This window comes from Bos indicus, chromosome 4 (assembly GCF_029378745.1).
Source record: "Bos indicus isolate NIAB-ARS_2022 breed Sahiwal x Tharparkar chromosome 4, NIAB-ARS_B.indTharparkar_mat_pri_1.0, whole genome shotgun sequence".
Taxonomy (NCBI): Eukaryota; Metazoa; Chordata; class Mammalia; order Artiodactyla; family Bovidae; genus Bos; species Bos indicus.
The window spans coordinates 76,885,632-76,906,911 of record NC_091763.1 but is presented as its reverse complement, the minus strand read 5'-3'; the positions used below and the strand labels follow the sequence as shown (position 1 = coordinate 76,906,911).

General features: G+C 44.9%; 1 protein-coding gene across 8 annotated transcripts in view; it reads left to right on the top strand.

Moving 5' to 3' along the window:
• The window catches only part of CCM2 (CCM2 scaffold protein), a 53,494-nt gene that overhangs the window by 22,507 nt on the left and 9,707 nt on the right, over positions 1-21,280 (top strand). For 6 of the 8 annotated variants that reach the window (XM_019958916.2, XM_019958915.2, XM_019958913.2 and 3 more), the window contains 2 exons: positions 104-277; positions 20,876-20,959. In XM_019958916.2, coding sequence (XP_019814475.1) covers positions 104-277; positions 20,876-20,959 — 258 coding nt within the window. The remainder of the gene's footprint in view (positions 1-103; positions 278-20,875; positions 20,960-21,280) is intronic. The other 2 variants (XM_019958918.2, XM_019958917.2) reach the window with 1 other exon arrangement.

Here is a 21,280-nt window from a genome sequence, read left to right as displayed (position 1 = left end):
GGGGATGTGGCAGTGGCTTGGGCCACTTCTGCTTGTTAGCCGTGGGTACAACACCAAGCCTTTGTGAATAATGAACTCCAACCATTGCCGTTTCTGCCTGCAGCCTGGAATTGTGTCGCCGTTTAAACGAGTATTCCTAAAAGGTGAAAAGAGTAGAGATAAGAAAGCCCATGAGAAGGTGACAGAGAGGCGCCCTCTGCACACTGTGGTGCTGTCCCTGCCCGAGCGCGTCGAGCCCGACAGACTGCTGAGCGACTATATCGAGAAGGAGGTGAAGGTAAGTCCACGGCCACAGGACACACCTTGCCTGTCGCCAGCAAAGGCTCTCAGTGCGCCACACGCTGCGGTCTGGGACCCGTCCCCACGTGCACCTCGGCTGACTCCCACTCGGTGGTGCACCCGTGGTGGTATGTCTGATACCCGGGTGCCCAGTCCCCAGATTGCTCTTTTCTGGCCCCATTTCTGGTTTTCTCTCCGGGAGCAAGCCGCCTCCTTACTCGTAGAGGCTGGCCGTGTGTTTCAGTTCCTTGGTAAAGGCTTAGAGCTGTCCCCTGTGTCATTGTCACAGCCTAGGACACAGGCTTCTGAATCCTGTCAGAGACTGTGCCTGCTTGTGGATTAACAGAACGTGCACTGCTGTATTTTTAGTGCTTTCTCTAAACACTGGAGTGAGAAGAAATGAATACAAAGGTATAAAACTGTGCGGTCAGAGAGAATGGGAAAGGGGGCAGCAGTAACGAGCGAGCCCCATAAACTTGCAGAAGGAGCTGATGAAGGTGGGGTAGCAAGTTCATGGTGCCCTCGGAGCTGGACCCTCGTCCCTCAGAGGACGCAGAGCCATCCAGCTGGTCTCGGGGGTGTGTGGGGGTGTAGGGAGGCACCGTGCACATTGTGAGCGTGTGGAGGGGTCCGCTCTCACCTGGCATGGTGGGAAGTGGGAGGTCTCCCTGGTGGAGACTCAGCACTAGGGGGACTTTAGACATGGGGGCGCCTGGCCCAGGGGAGGGTGGGGAGAGACCCAGTGGGAAGACGAGCAGATTGAGTCAAAACCTGTCTGGAACGGTGAGAATCGCCAACCCCGTTTCCCTCAAGCTTTCAGAAGGCCTGCAACCAGGCCTTTGCCAAGAGGGATCCTCAGAGGGATGCTTTTATGTGGAAGCCACGCAGCCCACAGAAGTGCTTCCTCACATGACCCTGCTGTGACTACCCCGCCAGCCTGAAAGAAGCGATGCTCTGCAGCTCTGCCTTTGCTCATGGCTTCTGTCATAGGCAGCCAAGGAGAAGTACATGTTTGAGGAAAAACGTGTAACCTAGGGACAGAGCCCAGCACAAACACAAGAAGTAAACGTGAATGCAGTGTCTACAATGCAGAAACTGGAGGAAAAATTAAAGTATGTGGTATTGTCGGAAAAATAAGAAATACTGTTAACTGTGAGATAACAGGAAAACAGGTGGAAATGAACTTTTGGAATTAAAAATATCTTAATTATATATCATAAACAATTCTTTAGAGGGGTCAAAAGGTAAAGAAAATCATCCAGAAAGGATAACCAAAAGATAAAGTAAACAAAGAGGAGAGAGAAAAATTGCAGAATCTATCCAGGAGGTTTAGCAGCTGACTCATGAGAAGAAGAAATGGAAGAGAGTGGGAGGAAGTTGTTAAGACAGCAAGGGTGTTTTGCAGAATTCGCCAACAGACATGACTCTCAGATTGAAAGGATCCCTTTCTGGTCATAATAACCAGACAAATCAGCTCTCTAAAACATGAGCCTGCAGAGCCCATTCTGACGAGGTTCCTGGGGGATGTACTGCCTTAGTGCACAAGGATGCACCAGGGGAATGGAAAACACAGGTCCAGAACTGGAGTTTAGGCACAGGGAGGAGCAGAGGGAATTCCCAGGACAGGAATCTGAAAAACAGACTAGAGCAGCTCTGGGAGAACAGAGTGCGGATGGTTTTATATGTTGGGGTAGAGGCTGCTGATGAATTGGGAAGACAGAATGTGCTTTGGAAACAAAGCAAGTGATAGGGTAGGCGTATATTACACCATGAAAATTTAAAGTTTGGGGGACTTCTTGGTGGTCCAGTGGTTAAGAATCTACCTGCCAGTCCAGAGGATATGGATTTGAACCCTAGTCCGGGAGGATTCCACATGCAGTGGAGCACCTAAGCCCATGTGCTGCAACTACTGAAGCCTGAACTCCAGTGCCTGTGCTCTGCAACAGGAGGAACCACCACAGTGAGAAGCCCAAGCACTGCAGTGAAGAGTAGCCCCTGCTGACTGCAACTTGAGAAAGCCCTTGCAGCAACAGAGACCCTCTGCAGCCATAAATAAGCAAAATACTTTTTTGGGGGGAAAAAAAAAAAGTTTGGGGACTTCTGCTTCCAGGAAGATGGAGTCAACATTTTCCCTTATTATTCCCATTAAATACAGCTAAAAATCCTGGACATTGTATATGTAACAACTATAAGAAGACTGAAAGGTAGAGAGATGGCAGAGCAGACCTCAGGACCCAAGCTGCGACCCAGTGAGTTCCCCAGTTCTGTTTTCCCTCGTGTATCTCAAGTCTGGAGCTGAAGAAGCTGGCAAAAAAGAAGAACCAACAAAATTCACTCCCTCTGGCCAAAAGACCAAGAAAAGAATGGCTTAGCAGGACAGAAAATGTTTAACAGTACCTGCTCAGTTCCAACCAGAGGTGACTAAAAACCTGTGGCCCCACCACTGCTTCTGCTTGCAAAGGCCAGGTGGGGACCAGAACTCACCCCAGAGGAGGCTGAGTAAGGAGCAGAGACTTATCCCTGAAGAATGCCTAGTGGAACTGAGGTAACAGTGGAGACGTGGGGAGCCTGGAATTCTGCCCTCAGACAGCAGCAGTGACACACACCAGCCCTCCTGTCAGTGGGGGCCGCTTGGGGAGCTGGAAGGCCAACCATGCTCAGCAGGGAAGACGAGCCCTCCAACTCAGGTGGCAGCAGGGGCCAGTGGGGAGTCAGCCCCTCCACCTGTGCTCCCTCCCGCTGTGGAACTAGAGCAGATTTTCTGACATTTGTGTCATCAGAGTCCTGGAGGGAGAAGAGATGGCTGGCTGGGGTGGGGTGGAGAGAGCTGAAAAACTGATTAAAATAGTCATGGTTGAAACTTCTCTGATTTGGTAAAGAGACAGACTTAAAGATTCAAGAAGTTGCGTGCACCACCAACAGAATAAACCCAACACAGTGCACACTAAGACTTGTCATAGTGAAACTTCTGAAAAGTGAATACAGAGAGTCCTGAAAGCAGTGAGAAGGAACACTTTACCCATGGGGAAGACAGAATGACAGCAGACTTCTCATCAGGGGCCAGAAGGAAGTGACGGTCGTCCTTCAAATGCTAGGAGACAAGGGCTGATGAGAAAGCACTAAAGACGACTCTAGAGCACCCTTAAACAGCAGCCCAGAAATGGGCTGGTTCCTTGAAGGGCACAGACTACCACAGGTCACTAGTAAATAGATCACTTGAAGAGCCCTATAACTATTAAAGTAGTTTAATATCTAATTTGAAAACACCCGTAAAAAACTTCACCAGGCTCAGGTGGTTTCTGGAAAATTGTATCAAGTGCTTAAAGAGTTAACAGTCTGCACAATCTTCCAGAAAAACAAGAATGGAGGGAACACTTTTTAACTCATTTTCTAAGGTTAAATAAATTGCAGACATGAATACAGTTGCTTCTAAGTCACCTCAGTCGTGTCCAACTCTGTGTGACCCCATAGACGGCAGCCCACCAGGCTCCTCTGTCCCTGGGATTCTCCAGGCAAGAATACTGGAGTGGGTTGCCATTTCCTTCTCCAATGCATGAAAGTGAAGTGAAGTCGCTCAGTCGTGCCCGACTCTTAGCGACCCCATGGACTGCAGCCCACCAGGCTCCTCCATCCATGGGATTTTCCAGGCAAGAGTACTAGAGTGGGGTGCCATTGCCTTCTCCAATGAATACAGTTACTTAGGTATAAATCTAATGAAACACGTTAGAGTTCGTATGCTGGAAGCTACACAACACTGATGAAAGAATCAAAGATCTGAATAAATGGAGAGAGATACCACGTTCATGGTTTGGAAGATTCAGCCTAGTTAACATGTCAGTTTTCCCGAAACTGATACATAGGTTTGATACAATTCCTATCAAAATTCCAACAAGATATTTTACAGATATGGACAAGAATATTCTAAAATTTACATGGAAAGGTTTTGAAAAGAGAAAAATGAGAGCAGTCAGTTCACCTGATTTCAGGATGTACTTTAGAGCTTCAGCAATGAAGACTGTGTGGTAGCATCAGAGGGATCAGCATAGTAATCAGTGGAACAGCATCATGAACCCAGAAACAGACCCTCACAAATATACCCAACTGATTGTTGACAGAGGTGCAAAGGCAAGTCAGTGGAGGAAGTGTCTCTTTACCAAATGGTGCTGGAGCCAATGGACCCCCATGGGCAGAAAAATGAACTACACTCTAAACCTCACATCTTACACAAAAATTAACTCAGAATGGACAATGGAATTAAAGGTAGAATGTAAAGCTATAACACTTTTAGGGGAAAAACATAAGAGGAAATCTTCAGGACCCAGAGTAGGCAGAGTCCTTAGACTTGACACCAAAAAGGGGACAATCGGTAAACTGGACTTCATAAAATTTAAAAACCTGTGTTCTGCCAGAGAATCCATCAGGAGAGTGGAAAGACGAGCTAAACACCGGGAGAAGATATTTGCAAGCCACCTATCTGCTTTGCAAGCCACCTATCTGCTAAAGGTCTTTTATCTAGAATATATAAAGAACTCTCAAAGCCTAATAATAGAAAAGCAAATAATCTGATTAGAACACGGGCAAAAGTCATGAAGAGACGTTTCATACAAAAGAAGGTATTCAGATGGCAATAAGCACATGAAGATGTTCAGCATCACTAGCCATTAGGGAAGTGCAAATTAAAATACAGTGAGACATCATTGCATACCTACCAGAATCACTAAAGTTAAAACATTAGTGAGAATACCGAGTGCTGGTAAGGGTGGGGAGGATCACTCTTGCATGGCCGATGGGCTTGTAAAATGGTGCGGCCATACTGGAAAACAGTTGGGCAGGTTCTTAGAGACTAAACCTGAACTGCCATGTGACCTGGCTGTTGCATTCTGAGTATTTCTCCCAGAAATTATGAAAATTTAAGTCAACACAAAAGCGTGTACATGATTATTAAAAGCCGCATTATTCATAATAGCCAGAAACTGGAAATACCCAGATGTCCTTCAGTAAGTAGATGGTTAAACAAGTGATGGACAGCCATACTGTGGAACCCTACTCAGCTGTAAAAAGGCGAGAATTACTGATTCCTTCAGCAGTTTCCAGGAATCTGCAGAGCATTAAGCTCTGTGAAGAAAAACCAATCCCCAAAGTTAGATACTGTATGATTCCCCTTTATAACATTTCTTGATATGACAGAGTTATTGAAATGGAGAACAGAGAGGACTTGCTAGGGCTTAAGGAGGAGACCAGGTCGGTGGGAAGTGGGTATGCCTGTAAAAGAGAAATGGGAGGGACCTGGTGATGGAATGTTCTGTAAATTGACCATGTAGTTAGTATCCCGGTTGTGGTCCTGTGTGATCATAGGATGTTTACCTTAGGGGGTGACACGGTGTGGTGTACAGTGGATCTCTGTGTATTCTTTCTTACAACTGCATGTGATTTATGATTATCTTAAAGGTTTTTAAAAAAATGAAAGGTTATGCATAAAGTTGTGATTTCTGTATGTCTTGGCACAGTCATGAAGTAGAATTGTACGTAACAGAATGATATAAGTGCCAGGTAATGCTTAGGTAATAGCTAATCTAAATTGTGAGAGGAAAGGAAGAAGTGGGAGTGGTGGTAGAAGAGAGGTGAATCTTTCTTTGCCATAACTGGAGATCACCAGCTCCTGTCTTAAATTGATGAATCAGGCAGTAGCAACGTAAAACCTTTATTTAGAAAGTTAGTCCTAGTCCAGAAGACCCAGAGTTGCTGCCCCTAGGGAGCGGTGTATAGCGTTGCCTGGATTGGGGCCAGATTGTTCTTTGTTAATAAACACTTTGGGGGACTGTGTAACCTTTCTTTAAACTTCGCACGTGTTATACTTTGATAAAATAAAAACTGTGACAGCAACAGAGCCTGCTAGTGGTGAGGAAACTTTTACTCCCACATACTGGAGTGTGGTTCTTTATGGAAAGTATTTTGTATTTAGAATGAACATTACTAACATGAAAGTGCGGAGAAGGCAATGGCACCCCACTCCAGTACTCTTGCCTGGAAAATCGCATGGACGGAGGAGCCTGGTGGGCTGCAGTTCATGGGGTTGCTAAGAGTCAGACATGACTGAGCGACTTCACTTTCACTTTTCACTTTCATGCACTGGAGAAGGAAATGGCAACCCATTCCAGTGTTCTTGCCTGGAGAATCCCAGGGACGGGGCAGCCTGGTGGGCTGCCGTCTATGGGGTCACACAGAGTCGGACACGACTGAGGTGACTTAGCAGCAGCAGCAACATGAAAGTGAGAGGCACGTAGTAGTAGCTTTCTCTGTGTTAAATGCTTGCTGTGTACAGCAACACTGTACCATTTTAACTCTTTTTCTCCTTGAATCCCTACCCTGCCTTTTTAAAGCAGAAGCATCCTTCCTTTAGTTGCTATCCCAAGCTGACATTTGTCCTGGAGGAACACAGTGCAGTGCAGGCTTGGGCCCTGTGAACTCACACTCGGGCTTTGAATTCTGGGCCCAGCAGTGGGCACTCACATGTGTGATACCAAACCCAAACCCAGGATGCTTCCCCCACCTCACCCCGGGATGCTTCTTGATGAAGCATTTAGAAGCATCATCAAGCATCTTGGTTTCTTAATGTGTCTTACTTACTGTATTTTTAAAAGTTAAATACATAAGTTATGGACATGATGCAAAATTTAGATGGTGAAGAGATTCCTGGTTTTCTGAAAAGAGGTTCCCTAGTCCCCACCCCCACCCCACCAGAAGGAATTCCTGGCATCAGCTTCTTGTGTGCCTCTGCAAGGGGGATTTGTCAGTACACAAGATCACACGTGTGTGTCCCCAGATGATTACCTAGTGGGTCCTTTGCACCTTGCTGTTTACAGGCAACAATGGATCGTGACATATCTTGGAAGGTTGGGGCACATAAAGCTGCCTTGTCCATTTCGCTGGCTGTGTAGTAGTCCATTATTTAGCGGAACCATATTTTTATGTAACCAGTGATCTGTTCGTACATATTTGTCTCTGTTACACACATTTTACTAACTCTCTAGGTTAAATTTGAAGTAGAATTTCTGGGTGTAAAGCTTTCTTTCTATTTTGACAGACGTTTCCAGGTTGCCCGTCGTGTAAGATTTAAGCTGGTAGACACTGTTGTCAGTCTGGGAGAATGCCTGTTATCCACACTCTAAGGAGCGACACAGTGTACATGCAGCTTTTTGATCTTTGCCAATCTGGTGGTCTTAGTTAGTTTCATCACAGTTCATACTTAGTGAAGCTGTATATCTTTTCCCAAGTCACATCTCTTAAGTGTCTTTCTGTAGCCGTTTTCCTGTTGAGTGGTTTGTGGTTTTCCATACATCTTCCCCAGCACTGAGTGTGGTTGGTAAGTTCCCCCTTCACCGGGAAGTGAGTTGTAGGTTTTCCCTGTTTGTTGCTTGTTGTTGTTCGGGGACGTCTGGGTTCTCTAAGAAGCAGAGCCTGAAACAGAGCCTGAAACTAGAGATCGTGTTGGATGATTCAGGCCATGTTCTCAGGAGAAGGGCAGGGAAGGAAGCAGGATGGGACAGAGGAAAAAGATACGTATCTGCTCACTTATGGGCATGTAAGTGGCACCTGAAGGCCACACAGGCACCTTGCTGTCCCTATTATGCAGCAGCTTCCCTACCTCCTCCTCATGACCCAGGCCAACCCTTCAGTACAATGCGGCCTTTCTCTGCTTGCTTGTCTGTGGCATCAGGAGGATACTGCAGTTTTAAGTGTACATCCCTTTTGTTTCCCCTCACAGGAGCATTTTATCAGTAGGGCCAGGCTCTCAGAACCTACAGAGCCAATAGTCTCAGGGCTGGGGGCACACGCTCCTCATGTGTGTCTCTTGGATTGATGGTGACCAGGGCCACTCCCACTGCCCTATTTTGGGCCCCCAGACCCATGCATTCTGTCCACTGGGGACCAAGTGTGGTGTAATGACTGTTGCATCCAGATGTGCCCTGCATCTCTGAAGAGATGGCATCCTTTCAGATGTCCTCTCTGGATGTGCCCCCTCCCTGAAGGGGACCTTGCTGGCCACCTGGGCCTCTGAATTTCAACAGTGTCTCAGACTGTCTCTTCCACCCACCTTGAACAGGTTTTCCTCGAAGTAAGTGATGGAATGGGATGGTGGGGTGGGACATCCCTGCAGTATCAGTGTTACCAGCTCACTCTCCGGGGCTTGGCCTCTCCTTCAGGCACTTTGTGAGACTAGAGTCCGGCTCAGAGATTGCTGCTCTGCACTGGAGCAGTGCACTCAGTGGTGGTGTCCTTTGTATACATCAGGCGGGACCCCAGTTGGCTCCCAGCAGCTCTCTTGACACTGGGAACCCCTCTACTCTAGTATCTCTGTAGGGCCTGCATACCAGCCTCGCCCTCCCATCCTCTGCCTTGCCATTTGACCATTTACAGTAAGTTACTGCCCACTGCAGTGAGCACGCCTGCCTGTGCTCCTGGTGGCTAAGAGCTGCCCTCCTGGCTTCTGCTTTCCCAGGGTCCTGTTGTCCCCCTCACTCCAGGAAAAGTGAAGTGAAAGTCGTGTCTGACTCTTTATGACCCCATGGACTCTACAGTCCATGGAATTCTCCAGCCCAGAGTACTGGAGTGGGTAGCTTTTCCCTTCTCCAGGGGATCTTTCCAACCTCCAGATCGAACCCAGGTCTCCTGCATTGCAGGTGGATTCTTTACTATCTGAGCCACAAGGGAAGCCCAAAGCCTGGTTCTAAAGCACCTCCTCCCTTCACCTCAGAACAGCCACCACAGAGCTGCCTGGTGGTGCCAGCACCTCTGCCAGCTCATTTGTTCCAGCTTGTCCTTGAGAATGGGGTGTCTTCTTAGCCCTCCCAAGAAGCAGGGGTGGTCTTGGGGTTCTGTGTCTTACACGGTAGATCCCGTCCAACGGGCCTACCTCTCGGCGTGTTTTGAAACCTTTATCCACAGTTCTGCCATCTCCATTGGGTTTAACACAGGCTTCAAGTTTGCTGAGCTCCTAAGCTGTACGAGCAGCGAGTGAGAGCCGTGTCCGGGCCCCTGACCGGGGTTAAAGTCTATGGGCAGAGCTCCATAGACAGTGCTCGTCTACATGGAGTAGTAGGGCTCCATCCGCCTCCATCTGGTACCTGCTGCTCCATCAGTGTTCAGGCTTCTCCGTTTAGTAGGACCAGCAGGTCCCAGTCCTGCTATGCTGAAATTTGACTTCAGGAACAGGTCTTTGGCTGGGAAGGGAGAGGGCAGACCCCAGGGAGAAGTATTGTCAAGAGAGTTGCCCATCCGGTGAGGCCTGTGTGTAGTTTGCAAGCAAGGCAGGTGTGTGTGTGTAGGTCTCAAGTGCATCTCCCTAGGGGTCCCCCATCCAAGTCTCAGAGTCCCTCCCTCCCATCAGCACCCATGCTCTGCCATAGGAAGCGTGTAGGTCAAGGCCAGAGAGGTGCATGTTCTAGGGAGGCTGACTTAGGCTTAAGGTACAAATGGACTTTTCTTGTATCTCATTAGCAATTATTTTTGGAAGTGCTTTCGGCTGTTTAGAGCTGAAGTGGTGAGCTCACCAGCATGCTCCTGAGTCAGCTGCAGTCTCTATAAGGGCACTAGAGAAAGCGGTGGGGATAGCCAGTGCCCAGGACAGTCCACTTTTGATCCCAGGGCTGATGGAGCTGATGTGAGTGCTCGTCAGATGTTCCCTTGGTCTCTTTTGTCCCATCACATTCATCCCTCTGAGTTCATTGGCACAGCATCCGACACCATGTCACCTCACAGCAGGTGTGGACTGGTCCCTGATTTTGGAGTCGGAGGCACTGCATGTTGGTCAGCACTGGCCAGGGAACTGCCCAGGGCAGGGTCAGATCTGTCCAGAAGGCCCACACTGTCCCATCTCGAGTTCTAGCAGGGATCAGAGCTGCTCGTTTCCTTTTTGGTAACATTTGTTTTACTAATACACGTTGTACAGTGAAAAAAATCTCAAATGAATGAGGCCTCACCTCTGTGAAGACAGTAGAATCCTTTTTGGTGATTTGTGAGCCTGAATTTGAAGCATTGTGGCACTTTGAGAAAGATGAGACTGGTGGTGACGTTGTGTCCCCCAGGCCATGTAAAGGCAGGGGCAGTTCTTGTGCAGCCATGCAGATGTAATACCGGGGCATTTTTATATGACCCCAACTTAGTTTTTTTTTATTATTATTATTAAACTATTTGAATTTAAACAAAATTAGCAATTTTGGATGCTGCAAATCTAGAAGTGGTAACTAATATATAGTATAATATTGATTATAATTCAAAAAGCTTTTAGCAAATACAGTTATTGAGTAAAGCAATGAAAAGATTTTTTCATTGTGGCAAAATATGCATCACATAAAATTAACCATGTTTAAGTGTATATTTCGGTGGCAGTAAGTACATTGATATAGTTGTGCAGTCATCATCACCATCTACTTCCAGATCTTTTTAATCTTCTCAATCTGAAACCCTTCCCATTAAACAGTAACTTCCTATTCCCTCAGCCCCTGGCAACCGCCATTCTGCTTTCTGTCTCTAAATTTGACTCTTCTAGGAATGTCGTGTAAGTGGAATCATACAGTATTTGTCTTTTGTGATTGGCTTTAATTACATTTAGTATAACGTACTCAAGTTTCATCCATGTTGTAGCCTGTGTCAGAATTCTTTTTTTTTTTTTTGAGACTAAATACTATTGCATTGTATATATATTCTCTTCAGCTGTCAGTGGGCGTTGGTTTGTTTCTACCTTTTGACTATTCTGAATAATGCTGCTGTGAACATGGGCATACAAAAGTTTGTTCAGGTATCTGCTTTCTATTTTTTTTCTTTTTCTAATTGTGTTAAAATATAGCATAAAACATGCCATCTTAAGCATTTCGAAGTGTGCAGTTCCGTGGGGTTAGACGTGCGCGTGTGGCTGTGCAGCGTCACCATAATCCTTTTCATCTTGTAAATCCGAAACTGCGCCTAGTAAATAAAGACTTCCCATTCTTTCTTCCCCACAGCCCCTGGCAGCCATCTGTCTTTCTGTGTCTGTGAATTTGACCGCTCTAGAAACCTCATATTAGTGGAATCAGACGCTATTAGTCTTTCTGTGACGGACTTATTTCACTTAGCATAGTATTCTCAATTTTTACCCATGTTGTAATGTATTACAGAATTTCCTCCCTTTTTAAGGCTGAACAATATTCTAGTGTATGGATATACTTCATTTTGCTTATCCATTCATCCATCAGTAGACACTTGGGTTGCTTCCATGTTGTAGTTACTGTGAATAATGCTGCTGTGAACATGAGGGTACAAAAACCTCTTTGAGACTGTGCTTTCAATTCTTTTGGGGGATGAGGTGTGTGTGTGTGTGTGTGGAGTGGAATTGCTGGGTCATATGGTAATTCTGTTTTATATTCCCATCAACAGCGCATAGGTGTTCCAGTATCTCTACATCCTCACTAACAACTTGTTGTTTTCTGTGTGTGTGTGTGTTTTAATATTTATTTGGTTGTGCTGGGTCTTGGTTGGGGCACATGGGATCTTTGATTTGCGTTGTGGCCTGCGAGCTCTTGGCTGTGGCACGTGGGATCTAGTTCCCCAATCAGGGGTGGAACCCGGGCCCCTGCGTTGGGAGCTTGAAGTCTTTGCCACTGGACCACCAGGGAGGCCCTTTGTTTCTTTGTTTTTGTTTTTCACTAGCCATCCTAATGAGTGTGAGGCACTATCTCATTGTTGCTTTGATTGTATGTATCTAATGACTGGTGATCTTGAGCATCTTTTCATGTGCTCACTGGACATTTGTGTACCTTCTTTGTGGCTTCTCTGGTGGCTCAGTGGTAAAGAATCTGTCTACCAGTGGAGGAGACATAGGTTTGGTCCCTGGGCCAGGAAGATCCCCTGAAGTAGGAAATGACAACCCACTCCAGTATTCTTGCCTGGAAAACTCCATGGACAGAGGAGCCTGGTGGTCTACAGTCCATGAGGTTGCAGAGTCAGACACAGCTGAGTGATTGAGCATGCCGCACACACGTCTTCGTTGGAGAAAAGTCTATTCAGGTCCTTTGCCCATTTGGCATCAGATGTCTTTTGTTGAGTTTTAGGAGTTCTCTTGTCAGATAGATGATTTGCAGATATTTTCTTCCATTCTGCTGGTTGCTGTTTTACTCTGGATAGTATCTTTTAATGTACAAAATTTCAAAGTCTGTCTGTTTTTCCCTTTATTGCCTGTTCCGTTGGTGTCATAACCAAGAAGTCATTGCCAAATCCAATATCACAAAGCTTTTGCCCTATGTTTTCTTCTAAGAGTTTAACGTCTGCTTGGAATTCTTTTACATGTGTATCCAGAAGTGGACTTGCTGCATCAAAGGTTAATTCTGTGTTTTATTAAGTTATGACCATACTGTTTTCCATATTGACTGAACCATTTTACATTCCCACCAGCGGTGTGCAAGCATTCCAGTTTCTCCATGTCCTCAGCAACGTATTATTTTCTGTTTTGAGACTAGCCCTTTCAGATGGGTGTGAAGTAATATCTCATTGTGGTTTTGATTTGCATTTCCCTAATTACTAGTGATATTGAGAATCCTTTTGTGTGTTGGCCATCTGTATATCACCTTTGGAGAAATGCCTATTTAAGTCTGTTGCCTATTTTTAAATCAGGTTGTTAGTTTTTTGTTGTGGAGTTACAGTTCTTTGTATATTCTGGGTATTAACTTCTTGTCAGATATCTGATTGCAGTTATTTTCTCCCATTGGGTAGGTTGCCTTTGGACTTGGTTGATTGTGTCCTTTGATATTTAATATTTAATATTTATATTTTGATGTACAGAGTTTTAAATTTTGATGAAGTCTGATTTATTATATTTTTTTTCTTGCTGCCTATGCTTCCCCCCCCCATTAAAAGTTTTTCTTAAATTGTGGTAAAATGCACATAACGTAAAATTTACCATCTTCACCATTTAAAAAAAAATAATTTATTTATTAAAAAAAATAATTTATTTATTTTAATTAGAGGCTAATTACTTTACAATATTGTATTGGTTTTGCCATACTGTCTTAACCATTTTTAAGTGTACAGTTGAATGGGTTTTGTTTTTTGAATAGTTTTGACATTCACATCGCTGTGCACCCTTTACTACCATTCATGTTCGGAATTGTTTTCACCTTGCCATACTGGCACTCTGTACCTGTTAAACAGTAACCCTATGTCTCCTTGGCCGCAGCGTCTGGCAGCCACCGTTCTACTGTCTGTCTCTGTGAATTTGACCACTCTAGGTACCTCATATAAGTGGAATCATGTAGTGTTTGCCTCTTTGTGCCTGGGTTTATCCGCCTTGTTGGAAGGACTGATGTTGAAGCTGAAACTCCAATACTTTGTCCACCTGATGCGAAGAGCTGACTCATTTGAAAAGACCCTGATGCTGGGAAAAATTGAGGGCAGGAGGAGAAGGGGACAACAGAGGATGAGATGGTTGGATGGCATCATCGACTCAATGGACATGAGTTTGGGTAAACTCTGGGCGTTGGTGATGGACAGGGAGGCCTGGCGTGCTGGGGTTGCAAAGAGTCAGACATGACTGAGTGGCTGAACTGAACTGAACTTATCCATGTTGTAGCATGTGTCAGAATTTCCTTTTTAACAATGAGTAATATCCCATTGTTTATAACACATTGGGTTTATCCATTCTTCTGCCAAGAATTGAGGTGTTTCCACGTTTTGTTATTGCCTGTGCTTTTGGTATCATAGCCAATAAATCACTGCCACATCCAATGCCGTGAAGCTGCTTTTCTTTATGTTTTCTTCTAAGAGTCTTAGAGTTTCAGGTCTTAAATTTAGGTGTTTGATCCATTTGAGTTAATTTTTGTATATGGTGTTAGGTGAGGGCCCAACTTTATTCTTTGTGTATGGAATGTTGTTTTCTCAGTACCATTTGTTGAAAAGATTGTCCTTTTCCCATTGAATGGTCTTGGTCCCTGTGTCGGAGATCAACTGATACTGTGTGTGCAGGTTTATTTCTGACTCTCTGTTCTATTTCATTGCTTTGTATGTCTGTCTTTATGCCAGTTCCTCAGTATTGGTTATTGTGGCTTTGTAGTAAGACTTCACTATTGGTTATTGTGGCTTTGTAGTAAGACTTGTGGAGAAGGCGATGGCACCCCACTCCAGTACTCTTGGCTGGAAAATCTCACGGACAGAGGAGCCTGGTAGGCTGCAGTCCATGGGGTCACTAAGAGTCAAACAGGACTGAGCGACTTCACTTTCACTTTCATGCATTGGAGAAGGAAATGGCAACCCATTCCAGTGTTCTTGCCTGGAGAATCCCAGGGACGGAGGAGCCTGGTGGGCTGCCGTCTCTGGGGTCGCACAGAGTCAGACACGACTGAAGCGACTTAGCAGCAGCAGCAGCAGCAGTAAGACTTGAAATCAGGAAATGTGAGGATAGATATGCAAGGGTCTGCATGTGGTTTACATGAGCACATAAGAAGAGGATGGAAAGACCTCTGCTAACTGTACATCTGTAGAAACGTTCTGGAGTGTTCACTTGTGACACGCTAAGTATGAGCCAGTAATTAGATGTGCCGCTTATTTATTTCTAAACTGCTCTATCAGAGGAGTGGATTCTCGGCCCTGTAGAGTGGGGAAATAAATACACAGTTTGAAATGAAGTGAGGTGAAAGTCGCTCAGTCGTGTCTGACTCTTTGCGACCCCATGGACTGTACAGTCCATGGAATTCTCCAGGTCAGAATACTGGGATGGGTAGCCTTTCTCTTCTCCAGGGGATCTTCCCAACCCAGGGATCAAACCCAGGTCTCCCGATTGCAGGTGGATTCTTTACCAGCTGAGCCACAGAGGAATCCCAAGAATACTGGAGTGAGTAGCCTATCCCTTCTCCAGTGGATCGTCCTGACCCAGAAATCAAACCGAGGTCTCTGGCGTTGCAGGCGGATTCTTTACCAACTGAGCTATCATGGAAGCCCCAATACAGAGTTTAGTTTTATTTTCTGTCCCTCACCCCCACCTTAGAAAGGATAAACTCTAAAACTTTTCAGAATAAGTATGCATTTCCTTATGGAGTTCCCCAGCACTCACTGAACAGCTTTTGGAAGCAGCTTTTCTGAAGTTTAGTGGAACTGACTGCTTAGATTCAGCCTCTGTCTGCCACTGTGCCCTGTGTGAGCTTCTGCTAGTTCCTCTCCTCTCTGTGCCAGTTTTCTTTTTTGCGTGGGCAGGTGGTTGCCAGGCACAGCAGTTGGTGAACTGACTCAAGCTTCTGTGTTTACCTTCCTTGCATTTGATAATCCCCAGAGTGACCTGCCTGCTTGGTTCCCCGGTCAGAGAGGCATCTGCAAACAAAGTTTGATTTCTTTCCTCCCAATCTATACCTTTTATTTCCCTCTCTTGTCCTATTCCATCAGCTAGGACTTCCAATACAGTATTGAAAAGCAGTGGTGAAAGGGGACATTGTGTCCTTGTTCTGATCTTAGGCCATCTTAGAACTTCTTACCATTAAGTATTGATATTAACTGTAGGGATTTTGTACATGCTCTTTATCAGGTTGAGGAAATTCCCCTGTTTCAAGTTTGCTTAGTTTTTGTTATGAATGAATATTAGATGTCATCAGATGCTTTTTCTGCATTTGTTTGATATTACGATTTTTCTTCTTCAGCCTGTTAATGTGATAGATCACATTAAATGATTTTGAATGTAGAGTCAACTTTGCATACCTTGGATAAATACCACTTGCTTTTGGTGTATAACTCTTTAAACATTGGATTGGATTTGCCAATATTTTGTTGAGGATTTTTTTAATCTCTTTATGAGAAATATTGATCTTTCCTTTCTTACAGTATCTTTGGTTTTGGTACTAAGGTAAAGCTGCCTCATAGAATGGGTTAGGGAGTATTTTCTCTGTTTTTGTTTTCTGGAAGAGTATAGAAACTTGATATAATTTCTTCCTTAAATAAATATTAAGTTGAATTCACCAGGGAACCTGTCTTGGCCTGATACTTTCTGTTTTAGAAGTTATTATTGATTCAGTTTCTTTAATAACTCATACCTGTTCACATTATCCATTTCTTCTTGTGTGAATTTTGGTAGATTGTGTCTTTCGAGGAATTCCACTGGGATCTGAGAGCATAACTTTATATGGTTTCTATTCTCTTAAATTTATTTAGGTGTGTTTTATGGCCCAGAATGTGTTCCATCCTGGTGAATGTTCATGTAAACTGGAAATGAAAGTATATTCTTTTGAATGATGTTGTTGGATGAAGTAGTCTGTTGTTGTTAGTTATATTCAGTTGATTGAGAAGGTTGAGTTCGCCTTCATCCTTAATCATTTTCTGCCTGCTGGATCTGTCCGTTTGTGAGAGGAGGTGGGTGCTGAAGTCTTTGATTGTATTAGTTGATTCATCTGTTTCTCCCTGTAGTTCTCAGTTTTTGCCTCATGTGAATTTTAAGCTCTGTTATCAGGTGCACATACATTAAGGATTGTTATGTGTTAGTGAAATTACTTCATTTTATTTTATGTATTTATTTAACACCTGTCCTTAAAGTGGGTTTCTTGTAGACAAAAGATAGTTGTGTTTTGAATTTTTTTAGAATCTGACAGTTTTTGTTTTTTAATTGGTATATTGAGACGGTTCACACTTTAAGTGATTGTTGATATCAGTGGATTAATATTTACCATATTTTTAATTGTTTCCTGTTTGTTCTTGTTTTTTGTTTGGTCTTCCACCTTTTTGTTTTTTCCGGTTGCACTAGGTCTTCGTTGCTTTGTGCAGGCTTTCTCTGCTTCATTGCTTTGTGGAGGGATTCCCTGATGGCTCAGATGGTAAAGCATCTGCCTGCAATGTGGGAGACCCGGGTTTAATCCCCAGGTCGGGAAGATCCCCTGGAGAAGGACATGGCAACCCACTCCAGTACTCTTGCCTGGAGAATCCCATGGACGGAGGAGCCTGGTGGGCTGCAGTCCATGGGGTCGCAGAGTCAGACAGGCCTGAGCGACTTCACTTTGACTTTTCTCTAGTTGCAGTGAGCAGGGGCTGCTGTCCACGGCAGTGCTCATGCTTCGCCTTGCAGTGGTTCCTCTTGCTGTGGAGCACAGGCTCTGGGGCGCGCGGGCTTCAGGAGTTGCAGCACACGGGCCTTAGAGCGGAGGCTCAGTAGTTGTGGCACACGGGCTTAGTTGCTTTGCGGCATGTGGAATCTTCCCAGACCAGGGATTGAACCCGTGTCCCCTGCATTGGCAGGCAAATTTCTATCCACTGCACAACCAGGGAAGTCCCCTTTATATGGTTTTATTTGGGCATTTTGTATGATTCCATAGTTTCTCCTGTCTTAACGTATCAGTTTTACTTCTTTATGAATACTTTTAGTGGTTGCCCAAGGGTTTGCAGAATACATTTATATCTAATTTAGATCCAGTTTCAAATAACAGTACCTTGCTTCACAGGTGGTGCAGATACCTCATAACCAAATATTCCCAGTTCCTCCCTCTGTCCCATATAATGTGCTGCCATTCATTTCACTTTTCCCTAAGCTATAATCATTGAATACCTCTTACAATCTTTGTTTTGAACAAACTGTTATTTCTTAGGTCAGTTACAATTAAAAAAGTAGAAGGTATTATTTTACCTTTGTGTATTTCTTCTCTTATTTTTTTTCCTTGAAATAGATCAGTTGCTGACCAAATCATTTCCCTTTTCTCCGAATAAGTTCTCATTTCTTGCCAAGTACTCATGAAATCCCCCAATTTTTGTTTGTCTGAGAAAATCTTGATTTCTCTTTCGCTTTTGAAGTTTCACCAGATACAGAAGTGTAGGTTGGTGGGTTTTTCTTTCAGTGCTTTAGTATCTCACTCTTCTGTTGCTTGCATGGTTTCTGAGGACAAGTTTGATACAGTTGTTGCTATATTATTATTCTTGTTTCTTTGTAGGTAAGGTGCTATTTGCTGTTTTCTTGTGGCTTCAGGGTTTTCTCTGTCTTTGATTTTTTTTTTTTTTTGCAGTTTGAATATGATATGCCTAGGTGCAGTTTTTTGGTTTTGTTTTTCGTTTTGCTGTTTATCCTGCTTGATGTCCTCTGAGCTTGCTGGGTCTGTGGTTTTGGTGTTGAGGAAATTCTCAGCCATTATCACTTCAGGTATTTCTCGTGTTTCTTTCTTTTTTAGCTGTGCCATGCAACTGGTGGGATCTTAGGTCCTCGATCAGGGATCAAACCTGGGCCCTCCGACAGTAGAAGTGCAGAGTCCTAACCACTGGACCACCAGGGAAGTCCCTTCCTGTGTTTTTTCCCTCTCCTTTTTCTGGTAGTCCCATTGCACATTTATTATTTATACCTTTTGTAATTTTCTGCTTTTGAATATTCTGTTCCGTTTTTGTTTGTTTTTTCCTCCCCCACCCCCAATTTCCTTTTCAGTTTTGAGACTTTTTACTGACATATCTCTGAGCGCATTGGTTTTTCTCTTGTCTGTGTCCATTTGCTGATGAACCCATCAAAAACATTTTTCATTTCTGTTGTACTGTTTTTGGTTTTTAACATTTCCCCTCGATTTTTTTAGAATTTCTGTCTCTTTGCTTACATTGCCCATCAGCTCTTGGATGATGTTCACTTAATTATAGCCCTTAGCATATTAATCGTGAAAGTATTAGTTGCCACCATGAGGTTGCAAAGAGTCAGACTACAGGCTACAGGTCTGTAGCCTGCCAAGCTGCTCTGTCCATGGAATTCTCCAGGAAAGAATATTGGAGTGGGTTGCCATTCCCTTCTCCAGGGAATCTTCCTGATCCAGGGATCGAACCTGAGTCTCCCACATTGCAGATTTGTTACCATCTGAGCCACCAGGCTAAGTAATTGTTAGTCACTCGGTTGTGTCTGACTCTTTGCGACCCCATGGACTGTAACCTGCCATGCTTCTTTGTCCGTAGAATTCTCCAGGCAAGAATACTGGAGTTACTAATCATAGATGTTTTAAATTCCTGGTCTGATCACTCCAAAACCTCTGCTGTATCTGAGTCTGATTCTGATGCTTGCCTTGTCTGTTCAGTGTTTTTTTGCCTTAGCATGCCTTGTAATTTTTTGTTGAAAGCTGGGTGTGGTGATTCAGGTGAGAGGAGCTGAGGTAAAGAGGTGAGGCTGTGTATTTATGTGGCCAGGAATTAGGCTGTGTTTACTGTTGGCTGCAGCTGTGTGCTATTAAAAGGGTCCGATACATGTCATCTCCTGTTGTACAGGCGCCCGTGGATGCAGTGGGGCTGCTGGGGAGGGGAGCGCACTAGCCCTCTGATGAGTAGGTCTCTGTCGTCCTGTGAGCTTGTGCCCCTGGGCTGTGACCGTCACACACATGTCTTATTTAGGAGGGACAGAGCTGCTGGGGGGCTGGAGTTGGTGTTTACCTTTCCCCAGGTGGGTCAGGCCCTGGTCAAATAGTTTTCCTTGAAAAAAGACCCTTGTTGAAGAGAGCAAATTACTGGTCATAGTTGGAAGTGGTTTCTTCCCCCCGCCCCACCAGAAGCTGCAGACAACTTCTGAGAATCCTGGCTAGGGGGGCCTCCTGGAGGTAGAGCTTAAGTAAACCTGGGACCCTGTATGACTGGCCCCAGAGTTTTGTCTTAAGCTCGTCCATGCCCACGTCCAGCCTTTTGTCAGCCCCCTTCCAATGCGCCTGCCCACCTGGCCCCTGCAGCTTCTCCCTGGGGGCTGTGATTCTCTGTCCCCTGTTGCTCTCTCCAGTTTTGGGGGAAGCAATTTGTGACCTCATTCTCTGATGGATCTGAGAAGACATGTTCATTTGTTCAGCTCTTTTCTCTTGAGAACAGTAGTGACGACTTTACATGTGGAACCAGATACACAAAGTCCATTGTCATCCTGTTAACAGCAACCTTAAAAATTAGAGGCTCAGAAATGTCGAGTGTAAGAGATCTGTTCTTGGAGAGGAATCAGTAAAATCCATTAAAGCACATATAACACCTGTGGTAATTGGTGGTGATGTGAACACAGCTCTCACTGTGTCCACGCCATATTCAAGACCCTTGAGGTTTGTTAGCCAAGTGCTTCATGGCCTCCTGTCACTTCTTTCTCTGTGCTCATCGCTCAGCTGCCTGGCCCTTTATGATTTAATATGTTTCCTTTTTAGCAGATTGTTCAGAGCTATTGTTTTCAATTTCCAACTGTGATCCGGGAACACAAGCCATCCTTGTCTTATCCTTTTATTTTTTTATCTTTTGGCCACACCATGTGGCTTGTAGGATTGAACCAGGGCCCCTGCAGTGGAAGCCCGGAGTCCTAACCACTGGATTGCCAGGGAATTCTCTTATCTGCCTTTTTAGAATACAAATTCCACCAAACTAGTTTTGAGGTGTCCTTTGCAGGACTTTGATGACAACATTGATGCAGTGTGGTGGGAAGCGTGGGAGTGTCCTCCTCAGCCAGTAGAGATTTTACTAAAAATTTGGAGCATGCTGCCTAGAGGAGGCCCCCACTGCGAGCTGGGACTACGGCCAACCAGCCTGTGGTGGGAATATACAAGGCTTTTGCGATGTTCTATGGCCCTTGATGGTGTTGGCTCATCTTCCCTTGCTCATGGCACTTCCTCTTTCCACTTTCTTTCAGTATTTAGGTCAGTTAACGTCCATACCAGGATACCTGAATCCTTCCAGTAGGACCGAAATCCTGCATTTCATAGACAATGCAAAGGTAACCCTTCTGCCTGACAGCCTGCTCTACCCCCATCCCTGACCTCTGACCCTCAGCCTGCTCCACCTCATAACCCTGACCTCTGACCCTTGTTTTCTGACACCAACTCTTGGCCCTCTGACCCTGGGCCTTTATGACCATGAGGGGTGACCCAGTCCTATCACATTAAGGGTGCACTTGGTCCCCTGGCCTTATTTTTCCTCAGCCTGCGTATTAACTTTTATTCTCCAGGCTTGCTCCTTGTGGTTTTGGACTATTTTCAAAATTCATGTTTTCAAGATATCCAAACCACACCCCACAGGTCTGAATCTAAAGGCAGTT